The sequence below is a fragment of the Melopsittacus undulatus genome, chromosome 9 (assembly GCF_012275295.1).
Source record: "Melopsittacus undulatus isolate bMelUnd1 chromosome 9, bMelUnd1.mat.Z, whole genome shotgun sequence".
In the NCBI taxonomy this organism is placed as follows: Eukaryota; Metazoa; Chordata; class Aves; order Psittaciformes; family Psittaculidae; genus Melopsittacus; species Melopsittacus undulatus.
This window is the reverse complement of record NC_047535.1, coordinates 1,510,337-1,527,550: the sequence shown is the minus strand read 5'-3', so window position 1 is coordinate 1,527,550 and position 17,214 is coordinate 1,510,337. Positions and strand designations below refer to the sequence as shown.

Below are 17,214 nucleotides of genomic sequence, written 5' to 3'. Positions count from 1 at the left end.
AGGGATGGGGCAGCCACAGCTTCTCTGTTGAGGTGATGAGACTACCTTTGCCTTATTTCTGTACATTAAAGTATAAATTCCCATCATTTGTACATCAAATTAACACATTGCTGAAGATGTCTCACTAGGGGGAAGGCTGCTGCTGTTAGCTAGGATGGGAGGTTTGGGTTTAGTGGTTCCAGCTGACCTGACAACTGGCATGTGGTGTTCATGTCATGGAGATTAATATGGTGACAAGGGCCGGTCTGAAAGTACACTGCAAAAGTTAGCATTTATTTTCCATTAGATGAATGTGATTAATTTCAGTTCTCCATTTAACAGATGTGATAACTTAAATGCTTCATTTTAGAGCAGTGTATTAACCACTGTCTTTTATTTTTGGCAATTAAAAGCCTCCTAACAAATTATTTATGTCATAATAGTAATGAGGAGAAAATCAGTGTTCAGCTTGTTTTAAACAAGAAGAGAAAACAATACAAAGCAGTTGAGACTAGTATTTTTCAAACCTTGGAAAAGAGGAGAGAGAAATCCATGACCTTTAATCGCTTTCAGGTATTTTTTCTTACTTTCTTGTGAGAAGAAAGCAGACCAGGGTGTCCATTTAGTTGCTAAGTGCTTTTCTAGTCAAGGTGTACTCATTATGTGGCTTCTGAAACACTCATGTCAGCATCCTAGAAAGACTTGGTCTGTCCTGTGTCATCACAATGTTATGTGCAGAAAAGTGTTTTCAAAGCAGAAAGAGAAGAAAAAAAACCTGGTCTTGGACATTACCACTCTTATAGTAACCTGCTTATTTGGATGGCTCCATTGTCTAAACAGACTGGAATATAGTGATTCAGGCAAATAAACACCTCAAGTTAATCAACTTCTCCAACTCGGTTATTACTCTTACATTGGGCTTAAGCAGGTCTGAGAGTTAAATTGTATTATGCTTTTAGTGTACAACTCCAGATTACTGTTCTCTTTCCCAGGTGTACATTAAATAAATGCCTTTTTTTCCTTACTCTTTGTGGATGAATGTGATGCATTCACCTGCTAGTGGAAAAAGAGGAATTTAAGCTCAAATATACTTGCTCTGATTTGTTATGTTAGAATAACTTTACTTGCTGAATGAATCTTTTGTTGACGTCAGATTTATAAGGCACGTCATCAAAAAGTAACAGAGTCCATAAGCTTTGGTTTACCCACTTGACAGACTGGGAGTCAGTTTGAAACCATTAAAAAAATTGAGGTTTCTGTTGAGAATAAATAAGAGAAAAAAAACACTTTTTGATAGAGAAATTTAGATTTCCAACAAAAATGGAATTTTCTGTAAAATCTTTTTGTCAGCGCTTTATATAGATAAGAAATTGTGGATGGAGAAAGTAAACGGTTGTAGAAATATAAAGAGAAAATGGTTTGGAGCTCTGTATCCTCAGGATGATCTATGCTATACACTTGATTTTATGCATGTGCTACTCTTATTTTCATCTTCTTCTCCATACTCTTAAAGCCACATGAGTAGGCTTCTTGATTAAACATGTGAATGATTTACTTGCTGCTGTCTTTCTAACTAGAAGTTGCTATGTAAAACTTGAGCTGTTATAAGGGAAGAATAGACCATTTAATATCCCTCAGTGTGAATTACGCATCTGATTTGGTGGCTTGGGAAAGGCCAGGGTCTCATCTGCACTAGAGGAACCTGCTGTTACCACCTTGCCACAGGTATAAGATTTTTGGGTCACTCTTCAGCTCAAAATGAGACTCAGTCAAAAGGATTTGCTGTTCCAGTTCCATTCAGAGGTGGTTTTTAGGTTATGGCAGTTGTGGGAGACAATCCTTAAAGACAACGCGGGCAGCACTTTAGTTTTTACTTAATGTTCATGTTGTGATAAAAGCTCTTGACCTGGGATTAGCAGGGCAGAGGAAACATCCGAAAACACATTGGACTGGCACTAATTTGGGAGTTTGTTTTCTAGCAAAGGTCTCTGGATTATTAAAGACTAAAAATACAGCCAGTGCTTTGTAGGTGGTTGGGCTAGACAGGTGCATTAACAGCACAGTGGGGAGAGAAGTCTCATGGAGCCTTTTATTGTTACATTTCATGCTGTACTTGACCTTGGAAATGCTTAAATTGTAGCTTTCAAGTAAAAACTAGCAGTTATATTTTACAGCATTCTGTTTCATGAGGCATTAAACTTGCTATTAATAGTTTTGAGTAAAGTCTTTTCATTTTCTATAGGTCAGAAATGAAATTAGAAAGTATATAAAATAAAATTGCTGGCATGTGAGTTCATTGGTTCTTTTGGCTTCAGTAACTTTGCTTTTTAAACCGTGGTTACTCCCCAGCCCCTTCACTCAACATGAGGAGCATCTCTTCCGAATGTCCCTTGTGATAGTCTGTGTACCACTGGGCTTTCATAGCTTGACCTTGTGCTCTGCTGCACGTGTGCAAGCCATGGTCTTTCTGTATTTTGCTGTTGGATAAAACAGCCCAAACACAAATGCCAAGGCCAGCTTTGCAAGGTGCATAGCTACACATCTGAGCATAACCAAGTCCTTTGCTCATGCCGAAGAGGCACAATAGATCAAGAAGGCATGTTTGAGGAGTGGGTTTGCTCTCTGCTGGGTTAGCTGGTGAGCTTTAAGCTTCTTTGCATTTTCTCAGTTCTTTTGTTTGCCCTGGGCTAGGTTCTGTGCAATATATGATGATTTGCTGGACTCAAGATGTTTCTTTCCATCTCTTTGCAGCCTGAGCGGATTTCAGGAGAACAGTATGGAATTCACTCGGACGTTTGGAGTCTAGGGATTTCCTTCATGGAGGTATGGAAATATCTGTCATTCTCACGTGCACAAGGCAACTATCAAGTTAAATCTAACATATGAACATTTCAGTGTAATCTTTGTATACTCTTTTAGATGTGTATGTTTTGAACTATTGCTAAACTTCTTGGCTGTATTTAGAATGGGTTTGTTCTTACTGCCCTCAAATTAAGGTATTAGAACCTCTGTACAAACCATTAACAGTCTAATAGAACTCCACATGGGAGTGAGAAGTAGGGCCTGGTCCATGGATGCCTCTGTATCCTTTCAGCACCTCTATGATGGTGTTTCTGTATTTCTTCACAGGCTGGGAGAGAGGGGACTGTTACTAGGGTTAAAATGGCATTAGGCAGATTCCAGGTTTGAGCTGGTTAATGGCTTTGCAAAATCTTTGTAGGAATATTTGCCCAGTGCTATGAGTCCTTCCCTGTGTGATTAAATGGTTTGAGTTAGAAGGGACCTTAAAGCTCACCCAGCTCCAACCCCTGCCATGGGCAGGGACACCTTCCACTAGAGCAGCTTGCTCCATGTCCCATCAAACCTGGCCGTGAGCACTGCCAGGGATGGGGCAGCCACAACTTCTCTGGGCAAAGGTGCCCTTCCCTTCTGGTATAGTATCTGATACATCACTGTATCATTATATCATCAAATGATAGAGTAATAATTAAGGTAAAGCTGAATATGCCTTTTGGTGAAATGCAACTGATGTTTTAGCAGATGATTAGATAGGAGTTAAGCAGTCTTGGTGCTGCTCCCCTGCATCTTAGGCAAATTTCACATTTTGTAGCCTAAAAGTTAACAGAGAGTATTGTTACACTTTCAAACAATACATTCCTTGCCAAATCAGTTTTAACAGCGCTGGAAATACTTAATGCTGAATCATTGCATTCAGCTCTTGTAAATCTTTCCCAGAGTCTGAAGCTGGCTCTGAATTACAACAATGACATACTTTAACGTGTCACAGGGGATGCAGGTCTCTTAATTTGTTTTACTGCAAATTTTAATGGCTTGTGATGCTGGAGATGCTCACGATTTTGGGAGAGATACAGAATGTGCTCATACACTCTGTAAATTAATCCAGCCAACAAAGGGCTAAATCCAGATTGTATTGCATGAAGACCTGACTGTGATATTGTCCTGGTTCATAGTTGAATAGAGGGATATAATTGCAGGAATCCTATAGAAAGAACGTTTACTGGTTCCTTTGCTGAATAAAAGATGTATTTTGATGTGTAGCAGCAATTTGATGATTTGCCATTTAGACCAAGACATTTGGAGTGTAGTTTAGGATTCTTAGTAAGTAACCTGTCTGGTCATGAATATGATTTGAAGGATGAATTTCATGTTGTATCAGCCAACATTAGGAAAACCTTTCATTTGCATTTTATGTCCTCTTTTAAACCTTCTTAACTTTTTTTTCCCCCTTCTTTCACTTTCCACAAATGTTTTCTGAACCAGATGCACAAAAACCAATTTGGTTTGGTGTGCTTTGTTAATTGGGATGTCATCTGGTCCTCCGGGACCTCTCTTCAACATGATCGCTGCTTTATTGAAGTGGTTTGAGTGATGTGTTAAATGATGAAAGCAAGGACACTGCCTTAGAAAAATGGCTCAGAAAAGGTGAAGAAGATGCTCAAAGAGCCACGCAAGGTCACTGTCATTAAAGTAACACTGTATTGACATGGGGATTGGTAGTGGAGACACCCAGGCCCTTGTTGATGGAGCTGTTAAAAAGGGAAGCTGGCATTTGCTGTAGGATTTTAAAATCATCTCCACTTAGAGGTGTAATACTCCAATCCCTGTGATTCGTGGTAGCACTGAGCATTAAGAAATGGCATTTATGACAAAGTTAGCAAGGGCTGTTCTGGTGCATGAGAATTACCAGCTAAGTAAATCGTAGTTTCTTTAATATTCCTCTGAGCCTTTCAAATGTCTTGGATTTATTTGCTGCAAAGCTCTGTGTAATGCAAAACTGAGTTTTACTTTTGAAGGTTAAGAAAACTGCCCCCAAAACCTTGCTTGGCAGAGTGTGAAAAGTATTAGGTGGTGGGAACCACCTGAGTCTTGAGAGTGGTGAGTGTTCTTGTTCCCTTTGAAGTAAGAGATGTTTGAGGGTGCTCAGGGTTTCCTTTGCCAAAAATAGGGAAGAAATTAGAAATGAAAGTAAGTAAATTTAAAAAGTGCTGCTAACATCATCATCATCATTATTATTTTATTGTTATTAATTTGCTGGAAACCTGTTTAAAGTGTTTCATTGCAAACAGTTTTTGTGGGTTTTGTGAGGTTTTAGATGTTTCATTGAGGTGCTCGTGGCTTGACAAAGCGAGTTCAATTTAAACCAGTGACATTGCTGTCACTACACTGAAGACTGTGTCAGCATTTTCATTTATAAAAGCTGTTTTCCAGGGGTTTATAACTCAGTCATAAATACACTCCGGGCTGGGCAGAGCCTGGGAGCTGTGTGTGCTCTGTAACCGAGGCAGCCGCCCTCCAAGAGCCATGTCCTGCACAGGATAAATACAATTACCTAATACTTCTTGTTACTCTCTCATATGACTCATCCTGCCTTGCATGGCTGTGAGCTGAAAGTGGACTCTGAAGCATCCAGAGGAGGCTAAAATTCATCTTGTTGGGTTTTGAATAGGCAGCATTCTTGCACAGTGATGCCTTTTTGAGAAGCAGTTATGCCTTCAGCACAGCCACTTCTCCTGAGATATAAGAGACTGCTGCCAGAGACAAGAAGCTGGGTGAGAAGAGCTTCTGGTGGGACCATGTAGGGCTGGTGTCTTCTTTGGCCCTCCTGCTTCTGCAGGGGATTGCCTCTTGGTTTTCTCCTGGATTTGGCCATCTTGGAGGTGACTGCTGGGAAGCACTGGCATGCTCTTGAGACAGGACTGAGGACCAGAGCCTCCTACATGTCCTCAGGAGAGAGATGGTAGGTGAGAAGGGAGTTTGGGGAAGGGAGTGGAGAAGAGATGTGATCAGAGGTGTTTGTTGAGGGGAAGTATAGGCTTGTACATCTTTGCCAGAAGATCCAGGGCTCATTTTATGTACCAGTAAAATTGGTATTATATTATATTACATCCTAGTCTCTGCTTTCCGCTGTTCTCTGCTCCTAAAAAGAGCTACTTTTGCTGTGTTTCAGGCCTCTTTTTAAAGCTAACTTTTCTTGCAAAGCTGATCAGTGTTTTCTCCTTCAGAGGAAAGGAGCTTGTCTAGCAGTTTCAATGTTAGAAACAAGTTCTTTAAACTCCCAGAATGAGAACATGACAGCAAAGAGGAGGAATGTGTTTGAAGAGGGTGCTGCAGAGGAGAAGCTCTGCTTTAAGACGATTCTCTTAAACATCTTAAAGATTGAAATGCTTTAGCTGCATGAAGCTGATGTAAAGACTTGTGTATATGTAATCTGGTTAAGGAGAGGAGGTTTCAGAACTTTCTAAGGAGTCTGAAGCATGTCATCAGTCACGCATCATCAGCTTTGATGTGATAACGGTTCAAGATGAAGATTGTGAGCTGATCTGCAGGAAGCTCTGCAGACCATGATTTAATCTTCTGCAGGAGTTCACTTAACTGTGGACGTTACAGTTGGTCTTTCATCAGTATTACACCCTTGCCTAAACAATAGCAGGTAGACAGATGCTAGGGTGGAATCTGAGACCTGAAGCTTGGTGGTGCAGCACAGTTTCTGTAGTGGCACTGTGATGTGCTGAAGGTTTGATAGCAAGGGCTACAGTCATGATGGGGCATCTGTGTGAGGCACAGACCATGCAGTGACCTCCAGTGTCAAAAGCCACACTGAGCAGAGGCAGGAGGAATATTAATTAAAATAGCCCATTAGAAAATGGCAAGGGTCAAGCTTAAAAAGAAAATGAGAATTGCATTTGATCTCCATACAGAGCAGGAGTCTTGATATTGTAACAAAATCCTTGGCTGGAGTGAGCGGTGTCTGATCGAGTGACACTTCTTACTCAGCTTGGGCTTGGTTTTTGTGTGCTTGTAGGGAGCAGAACTTTATTTTACTTGGTTAAACTGGGGATACAAGGAAATGCCTTGCCATCGTGATGCTGGTGGAGCTGGTGGAGCCATTGAGAATAACAGGCGGCATGAGGAAAGCAAGAAAGTAAAAAGCACTTTGTTGCAGTGGAGCTCACCTTGTTACTCTGGTTTTAAGAGTTGTAGTAATGTGCCAAATATGGGCAAATCCTCAGATGCTTCATTTAGCATTGAGAGTGTATGTAGCACGTGCAGAGTTTCGCTCAGTAATCTGAGTTGTTCTTATTGGAGAGTATTTATGTAGTTTTACTCATTCTATACCAAATGCTGTGTTTCAGAAACTTGATCTTAGGAAAAACCTGCCCCATATATTTGTTATTTTTCCTCCCTTGAGCTATTTCAAGGGATTTTTCCAAGCAGTGCCCGTTAGCTCCATTTCCTCATCCGCCATCCTCAGCAGCCACCAGGATGAAGACAGACAATGTCCAGCTCCATCGCGATCTTTGTGGCAGTGGAATTAGAAGTAAAGGTACCAGTGCCTGAGGGTTGGGTCATGAATTAATAATTGCTGTGTGGTGGGGGAGACCCGTCAGTGTAGCTGAGAATGGGGAAGTTGCCTCGCAGAGCGCTATCAATCACTCAGTGACCATAACTTCCAGTAATTAGTGTATTTTATGGGCCTTTGCTTCAGTGACTTGGAAGCACATATGCTCCACTCACAGCTAAACTTAGCCAGAGTAATATTCCAGGATGATTTATCCGCTTGCTGCACTGGGATGTAACCCTATATTAGGTGAAGATTGTGAACTAAGCTGCAATAAAGTGTAAGTTTAGGTACAGTTTGCGCGGGTTGAGACCTCAATGTATCATGTTTCGCAGCAATTGCTCTTAGGCCACTGTGGGCAGTCTGTGTGGCAGCAAAATAAATAATACAGTTCTCTATCCAGGTGGAAAGATGAGTGGACAGTTAAGGGATAACATCATACCTGCTGTATTTGTAATAGATAGGATTGTGTAATTAATGTTGCCTATTCTTATACTGTGAAATACAGTTTCTACTTTTTAAAAGTCCAAAATTTAGGTATATTTGTCATTCAAACCTGCCTTTTCCTGTTACTGGATTGGTTTGTAATGGTGGACAAACTCTCTCCTGCCAGTGGAGATGGAGAACAGCTCAAATTGAGCTGCATTTCCACCAACGTAGCCAAATTTAACACTTCCTTTTAAGTATTGACTCTAAATCCAGACTCTAAATTCCAGCTAAGCAGGAAGCGTCTCCGCTCAAACAAGTATCCTCATTAATCCTTATGGACCATTTGTGTGCATCTTGCACCTGACCATTTCCCCAGATTGGCCCTGAAAGGCCCCTATCCCACCTTTTTCCCTTCAGAAAAGGCGCTGCTATTCTGAGCAACACCTTTGAAGAAGCAGTAGTAAAAGCCTGGTAATGGAAGGGATTTGTGGCAAGGAGGAAATGTGCAGTTTAATCACGATTGTCTGCAGCCTTTGGTTTGCAGTGCATTTACTGTAGTTCATATTTAAAAGAAGTCAAAGTGAAACTAATTATCTTTAATTAAGGTGAATTAGGCTTTGATTTTTAATATATTTTTATGTAGAGAGATCTCAAACTCATCCGCTCAAGCCAAGGAATGTCCCAAAGGTTATTAGGGCATATTTCTGTTGGGCCTGATGGTATTAGTAATAACCTTCTTCCTCATAGTCCTAGACATGAACAAATATGTCACTTCATCAGTCTCTGTTACCCGCACTTATGCCCCTCCGCAGGGGTCGCAGATTCCACAAGTTCCCAGCTAATGGCGTTATACATTAAAAATTGAAGCTTTCCTCACTCTGAGGCCTTTCAAGGCTTTGTTCTTAAGCCCCAGACACTTTGGAGTGCAGCTGCAAACTATAGGCAGAAGATTAAATTAATTTGTAACTCTTTTTTTCGGCCCGCATTACTAAATCCTGCACATTTAATTGAAACCCTACTTCAAGATGCTTTGTGTTTCTGTTCTTCTTTGTTGTCGGTTTAACCTCAGCAGCACTTTAACGCTGGTAAATTGCTGTTATATCCTTTTGGATTCTTTCTTTTTTTTGCCTTGAAACTGTGCAATAAGAGGACACTGGAATTGATCTTAGAAGGAAAAAAACAATCTTGGAGTAGTTTTTGAGGTATTTAATATTTATTAAGGTCCATACCCTGCAGAGTTTCAGGTGATTTTAAGCCATCTATCTAGGAATGTATAAATTGGTCTTGGTATGAAATTTCACCTGGGGAATTTTATGTTATCCAGTAGTTAAGTCTGATTTTGAAGTTCCCTGTGTCTGAATGTTCCGAAGGGGCGGCTGCCTTTCCATAAGGCGAGGGTTTAACGGCAGCGCACCATCTAAATGCAAAACCCTGAGATGGAAATTTAATTGTGTCAAATGTGCACGAGGTAATTAAGAACAAAGTTGAGAACATTTCAGACTATAAAGTCCTCCTTCAGCTGGATCATTGCGATATTGGAAGTGCTTATTTTCAATTTGCAGTTATGCCGAGAAACATGGGATGTGTCTAAATGAAGAGTAAAACCATCCCGTGCTTTTCAGTGTAAGTGTAAATTAAAAACAACTTGTACAACATTGACAATAATCTAAGTGGGAGATTTTATTGCCTGAGTGTCCTAAAATTATGCTTTGAACTTCTTTCCCTGTGTCACTTCCTGAACAGGATAGGGACCAAGTCACTGTTGTAAGTCTTACATGGTCAAGCGAGTCAGGAGGGATGTAGAGAGAGCAGTTTATCAATGAGGATTCCTGGATTTCCATTTTCAGTTCCAAAACTGTTCATTGCATTATTTGACCAAGTCATTTTAATTTTGTGCTCACATTAAATGTATGTAGTTGAGGTTAGAGTTGCTTTTCCAGCCCTTCTTATGGCTGCTCAATACAAGGGGTTTAGGCACCTGCCTCTACCAAAGCTGGCTGCCTCGTGTTTGCTCTCCCCAATGTGGTTTTAGGTATAGTTTGATAAAAAACACCATAAAATGAGTGGTTGAAATGCTCCAATGGGCTATTTCTGTGTCTAAGAAAGTAATAGTTAAAACCACATGCACTACCACCCTCCCTACAAAACTCTATGCAGACAGGTAGTTGCTCTGAAGTGTAATGGTGTAGGAAAGTGTTATTCTGACATAACTTCTTGTTGATATGATCTGATTCTCATTTATATTTCCATACCATGCTGGCATTGCAATTGACTGGGCCTTTTTAAAATGATGGATTTTGCTGTTCTTGTGTATTGGGAAGGTATCCGTAAGGAAATGAGAACCAGCTCCTTGAAGTTTAAGCATTCCCTTTTCCCCTCCTTAATATCCAGAGCTACATAAAATACCATTCAGTGCCCAAACTGAAACAGTGTGAATGGAAATACTGGATTTTTGTTATAATGCCTTAAAATTGCAAGTTCCTGAATGTCATCATATGTAAATGCAGAGGAGGTAAGTGTTTGATAGTGTATTAGTTTGGTAGTTTACAATTGTTAGTGTCCTGCATTAGGCTTGTGCTGCTCATATTTAGATTACTTTAGACAGATGATAAAAGTATGGAAATCCCTTTAGTGAAGCTCTAATCTGTTTGTTTTGGGGTGTTTTTTTCTCTACTTGAAGTGTGACACTATTTATAAATCTAAATCTACACACAGAGGTCATTGGTTGGCTGAACTTAAACCATTTTACTTAGTAAATTTAATTAAGAAAATACAGTGCAACTCATAAGCAAATGAGTTTCTCCTAGTTTTAAACCAAACCACCCTCTTGAGTGCTGATTGCCTTGCTCGACCCCTGGTGATACAGAAACAGGCAAAATTAAAAAGGACATTAAAGCTTCATTAAATCTGAAACACATTTAGTACAGTGACATATCTGCAGGCTATTTCAGGGAAGATTACATACTCTTTGGTAAGTTTCTTAATTTATAATACCTTGACAATCTTGCAGGGAGGAAACAACTCCGACGAGCTGAAGCGAGTGATGGTTCAGGGGACAGAACTGGCACATGAGCTGTCCGAGGCTGTGTCACTTTGCAGTCCTCAGTCAAGGAGCAGCTTCACTGAGAAACGTGTTTGTTTTCACAACTTGCTCCTGATGCATGTTGGATTCTTCAGAGCTCATTTGTGCTCCCCGTGCTTACGTCTGGCAGGAAACTGCTCTTTCCCCAATTACTCGGCTGCCTTTGGAGCCCCTGCTGAGGTGTGTGGTGGTCGAGGGGAAGAATCATCAGTGAGAATGAGAATGCTTAGTTTGAAGTCATCACTGAGGCTGTGGTCGTTTTTCTGCTTAAATAAGATGTGCAGACCGATGCTCTGTGTGTGTAGCCATAGTTATCTTGTTCTACAGTGGGATAACTATTGCATTCCTACAAGTCTGTAGCTATTGTGATGACTATTCCTATGTCAGTTGTCATTGGAAAAATCAGGATTTCTTTCTGTTTCTGTTCAGAGAAAAGTGTTTGGCATTTATAGGTTTACTTCTAGGCACTTTAGGCTATCACAGCAGCAGTGATTCTTAGGATCTCAAGCAGGTTTTTGGAAGTTACAGATGTTCCTTCCAAGAGAAGATGAATAAAAGGGCATGTTTTAGTAAGTGCTGGTCCTTAAGACCAAACATAACAGAAAACATAGGATCTTGGCTTAATTATTTAGCAGTATATTTCAAAGCCCTGCCGTTAGGGAGCAACTGGAGTAACACTGAGCTGGGAGAAGCTGTTAACCAGATAAGAGCCATAGAAAGGATGGTGGTCAAACTGCTTAGCTCAGGTTGATTTGTTGTGAGGATGAATTTGCTGTGAAGAGAAGCACTGTGCTCAGCACTGCACCAGAACCAAAACTGGAAGGCAGAATTCACCCCAAAGAGCTGAGTCTTAAAAGGCAAACCTGAAAGACAAAGCACAGAAGAAACCCAGAGGAGGAAGGAATATCACTGTGAAGAACTCGAAGAGATCTTGTCTTCTTGCCTCAATGTTGTTCCCTGTTCCAGTGTCTCTTGTAAGCCAGATTTCTTCTACATTCTCTGGGTGTTGGTTTTATAAACCAGGTAACACAGGATCCCCACATGGAAGCCTGGAAGCAGATCCCAGCTTTCAGAGATGAGTGGCAGAATAGAAACATCTCAGAAAGAAACATATTGTTGTGAATGCTCCATCCCTGGTGGCGTTCGAGGCCAGGTTGTACAGAGCCTTGTGTGGCATGGTTTAGTGTGAGGTGTCCCTGCCCATGGCAGGGGGGTTGGAACTGGATGATCTTAAGGTCCTTTCCAACCCTAACTATTCTATAATTCTATATGTGTTATTGCTAGTAGGGATGCTTGGTCAGCACATCTCAGTAGTGCAAAAGCTTCTGAGAGTAGTCACCAAAAATAGTTTCGTCTCTTTGTGTTTCTCTTGTAGGCATCTTTTACACAAATGCTTTAAGACCTACCCTGCTTTTGTAATGTCTTTTTGGATCTCAAAGAAGTTTACTGTATTTGCTAAGGCTCACAGCCAAACAGCTGGTATGGTACAAGTTTTGACAGCAGCTGGAGGGGCAGGAAGGGCATCATCTCTGCTGAGATCTTGTTGCTTCCACTCATGCTCTCACCTTCTTCTTACTACCTTCTCATGACCTTTTTCCTTAACTAGTGAGGCTGGAGTATATCTACTGCTCTTTGCCCCATCCATTCATTCCCCACCTTGCTACAGTTCCATCTATGCCTCATTGTTCATTCTTAGGGTAGGTTTGTGCTGCCAGCCAGGCTGAAATTTCATTGTAGGTTAGCACAACTGCCTTAGCTGCAATCTGACCAGGTCAGATAACCTCAGCACTGAGGAGCTCAAACGTCATTGACAACAGAAGTGCTGGTAAACAGCTTTCACCCAGCACTGATATGTGGTTTACCCTGTGCAGTGAATGACACGATGGCTTGGACCTTCAGCATTGATGCTGTTCCTCAGTCTGATGTGAACATACTTAGTTCATCATGCAGACAAATCGATGGTAGCAATGCATCCATAACCTTTTTGGTAGACTTCCTTCTGAAGGCAATATGGGGAGGATTCACCAAGGTTAACCAGGGTGTAGAGAAGCTCACCTGACTATGGGGAGCAAACTCTGCAAGCCATGGAGAGAAGTGGACTTATGCAGAAAGCAGGTCAGAACAGAGCTGCTCTGAATGCCCTTTTGGAGGAGTCTGTGTCAGCTCTGAAAGCCCTTGTCCTTCACTGAGTAGTAGATAAAAAACTAGCTGTATTTTGCTGAAATTGTTTCCAAGCTTCAGATACCAAATGGGAAAACTTGAAGTTGTATGAAGAATTTATTATGGAATATATTATGGCAACAGTACTGTTGTGGTTGGGTTGATACTGACACTAGCAGGTGTTCTAGTAGTGCATTGATTGACTTACGAAACAATGTGGGCAACAAATGTAGTTGATGTTGTGTGCAGTTGAAAGTAGATCTGAAGAAAAGTGGAAGTGACTTTTTGCAGGTGCTGTGATCTTTCCCCAGGTCTCCTTCCCAGGTTCCTGCCTGGGTTTGACACCAATAAGGAGGCAAAGCTCAGCTGTATAACCCAGATTTTACTCTGAGCCAGTTAAGGAAGGACTTTGGGAGTTCAGTGCATGCTCTACAATACCTGTTCATTGCAGATAATTATCAGGAAAGGTCAGTGTCGTTGGCCTCACTATTGAGGCTGAACTGGTTTAATTTAGAGTCCTCAGGAACTTGGGCATCAAACGGTGTTACTGAGTGGTATAGACAAAAGAGCTCAAGAAATACAGAAATACTCAGAAACATAGAAGAAGGGGTGGTGGTTGTGAATGATTCCATTCTAAATACAGCTCTTTGTGTGTTTTCAGCATTACTTTTGCTGACATTTACCAATTTCTACGATAGTAAGAGTTGAGTACTTTTCTCTCTTTAAGAAAATGTGCCCTCCATGCAAATCTATATAACTAGACAAATATTATTTCCTTTCCCAGCTTGCTCTTGGGAGGTTTCCATATCCTCAGGTAAGATTGTTCATTACTGCTGTTTGCCACTGTGACATTCATTCCTATGTATGAAGGTGCAGAGAGCAATTGTGAACATTTGAGCCACATACAAATAAATCTGTCCTGTTAAATTGAAAAGTGGTATCTTGAAGGAGTCATTCAGAAGTCTCTATTGATTTTTTTTCTCCCTCTCTCTTTTTCCCCTGTCCAAAATCTAGATTTTCTTTCCCTGGAGACAAGGAAAATTATGATGATGTTAATGATTGTTTTGGTGGGAGATGAAAAAGTAATTCAGTGCTTTTGAAGCAAGGAGGTGTATCTGCTCCTTCTTACAGTTGAATGTTGAATAATAGTACAATGGTCTAAAATCTGCTCAAATCAAAACTATAGTGTGAATGGAATACTTAAGGGAGCTTTGGGTTCACCATTTTAAGAGGTGCTACTACTAGTATTTTATTTACATACTGGCATTTCCAACTTTCCTCTGACCTCACTCAATTGCATTGAAGTTGCTGGTAAAACTGCTTCCACCATCAGTGGCAATGGTGAGGCCAGTGCTGAACCCTGCATTTCCACGTAGTATTTTACTTTGTCTTCATGCTTGAGAAAACATGAAGCTCTGAACAGAGCAACCAATGCAGAAATAGGTTTGATGATTATATTCTTATTGCAAGATGGATGTTAGAATTCATAGTAACAAACTATTCCGTAATTCCTCAAATTATTCTTTCCTGGGAGAGGGGGAAAAGTGAAGTGTCCAGGGACTAAAATGAATTATTTGAATGTGGTTTTTATGTTTTCGTATGTTTTATGAAGGCAGTTTCGGTCTGTACAGATCAGAGTGCCTGGAGGCACGTCTGATTTAAAGGTGGTGTTGGTCTGTGCTCTTTAAGCATCTATTAACTTGCTATTATTATGCAAATAACTGTTGTAATACACATACTAATTTATGCATGGTTAGATTATGCAGATGCCTCACAAACATGGTTATTGAATAATAGGCTGGGGCTCATTCTCTCTCCCATTTTTATAAGCTGTTTTAAGCAAATTCTCCTGACACTTTTATGGACTTGCAAAGGTTTTGCATTTGTAGAAATACAGGGATTTTTCCCTTTCTCATCTCCTATGGAAAATGGTTCCTGGCTGAGAGAGCTGGGGCAGAACACACTTTGCATATTTTATCCATATTTTAAACTGCACCCTCTCCTTTGAAGAGAGGGCTGGAAGAGAAGCTCTTGTGTTGAAGTGGCCTCCATACATCGACGTACTCACTTGTGTGCGTTGAGTGTCTTGACATTCATTGTGGCTGGTGTATTATGACACTAAATCAAAGTGACGGGGGGTACCATTTAAGATAACCCCCTGTTCACAGAAGTGCTGGAGCTTGGGGAAGGAAGTTAGAGCACATACATTATGTATGATCCTAGCCCAAAATTTGCTTTCTGAATTGGGAGCAAAGCGTGATTGCCAGTTTAAGATCCTTTTTTGCTATTCTAATTAACAAAACGGATCGGGTTTGCAAAAGAATATCTGGCAAGTCAGTAGTCCATGAAATTGTGTATATTTTTTAATGTAAAACAGTTGAGGAGGTGAAACTTTAAAATGTAGCTATTAAGCTTTCCAAGGAAATGCTTTTCCTAAGGATTTTCATACAAAGAGTATGTATTTTAGACATGTGCTTAGATCGCGGGTCACAAAACCCATAGAAACCTGCTCTGATTAGGGGGAAAATTAGTAGCGTGATGGGGTTTTTTATGTCTAAATATCTATTTATCTCCCTAGATAAGGGCCTGATTCTGCAGTCACTCACCTGAGTAAATCCTCCGCACTTCAGTGGGCTCATTTAAATGAATGAAGCTAATCGGATGTGTGCCTGCAGAATTTGCCCCTAAATACCTTGAAGTTCCTTCTCTCTGACAATGGAAAGTCTTGGAACATGTTTGGGAACACCTGAAATTCCCCACAAATGAATGTTTGTCTCCAGCTCTGGCTGGAAAAAATAAGTTGGGTTTTTTTTTGCCTCTGTTTTGAAGCCACAGACAAATAGTGTGTGTGTAAATTCAGTTTAAATGAGTAGGATTTATAGGGGAAAACATTGTCGTGTGGGAAATCAGGACTCCTGCAATACACCAGTAAGACTAAAGGATGATTTTGTTTTTTTCCTGGCTTTTAATGGGATATTTTAATGATAGAATTTGCCCCTTCTCGTTTTCCACATCTTTTGCCAGTATTTATTTTGCTAACACGCATCACACTGTCATGATTTAATTTTGTGTTCACAATAAAGTGTTACCTTGAAAGCATTTAAGGTGTAAGTAAAGTTGCTTACGGGTGTGTTGAGAGTTACTGTAGATATTGTCTTGTCTTGATATGCAGCTAACTTCATAATCAATAGCTGACTGTGAAAGGTACAAGAACACAGGTAGTAATGACCAGAACAGACTTTTGCACTGTAAAAACTTTATGCAGGAATCTGTAGTCCTTAAAATGTAGTAAAATTCTACAACTGTTCTGGATTTTGGTGGTGTGTGGTTCATTTTCCTGGTGTGATATTGCAATGTGCTATTGCATCCTTACTGTGATATAAAATTCCTTTTGGAAATGGTAGGGTATGATGCTCGTAGGATTTTCTGTAGTTCCAAATGTAAGCACCTAAGGGTATATTCTCCCCCTCAGTGTGTTTGCGTAACTATTAAAACTAATAGGAATGGTGCATGCACTTACACAAAAAATACTATTTTGAGTAAAGTTCTTTCCTGCTTTTCAATGTAAAAATGGAAGGAAACCCTTTTCCCCCAGCCCAATTGCTAGTCCATGGTCTGTCCAGCTTCTCAGGTATCTGAAGAAGGCACATAGGGAAAATAAGTTTCAAAACCCTTTTAAGAAGTTTAATTGATGTGATTTTGATTTTATGTGAGCAGAAAGAACTAGGGAAAATAATGAATAAAATGAAAAAATACCAAACCAAAAGGCCATAGCACCTCCCAGTATATTTAATGACATTTTAAGTTGGAAGCCCAAAGATGTGCAGTGGCTGAACCAACCGTGAGACGTACAGTTAATCACGGAGATTCACATTCAGTCTATGGTATAAAAACGCGATGGGGGCAATGACTTGGTTAATGATAATGCAATTTAGGAGAAATGAAAAGAATTGCTCACTAAATATTCTCGGCTTGTCGTCAAACTTTATACAAAGCAGGATGTTAAAAGGATGTCGCATCCATTAGGGAAATATTCCAAAGGAACAGCAGTACTCGGCTGCCGAGGATTTAATCAGCTATAGGGAAGCACGGGTTACGACGACTGTATTTAAGATACTTCTGCATTGAAAGAAAAGCTTCCCCTCCTTCGGCTGCAGTTCCACGTCACTTAATAAATTACATGGAAAGGACCTGAAGTTTAGAA

The 17,214-nt window shown here is 40.4% G+C and overlaps 1 protein-coding gene across 3 annotated transcripts in view; it reads left to right on the top strand.

Moving 5' to 3' along the window:
- MAP2K5 (mitogen-activated protein kinase kinase 5) overlaps positions 1-17,214 on the top strand; it is a 120,105-nt gene that overhangs the window by 61,105 nt on the left and 41,786 nt on the right. For 2 of the 3 annotated variants that reach the window (XR_004550026.1, XM_005148805.4), the window contains exons 16-17: positions 2,731-2,802; positions 13,795-13,824. Coding sequence is in view for 2 of the 3 variants with exons in the window: in XM_005148805.4 (XP_005148862.1) it covers positions 2,731-2,802; positions 13,795-13,824 (102 nt within the window). In the remaining variant the exon portion in view is untranslated. The remainder of the gene's footprint in view (positions 1-2,730; positions 2,803-13,794; positions 13,825-17,214) is intronic. The other variant, XM_031048677.2, reaches the window with a different exon arrangement.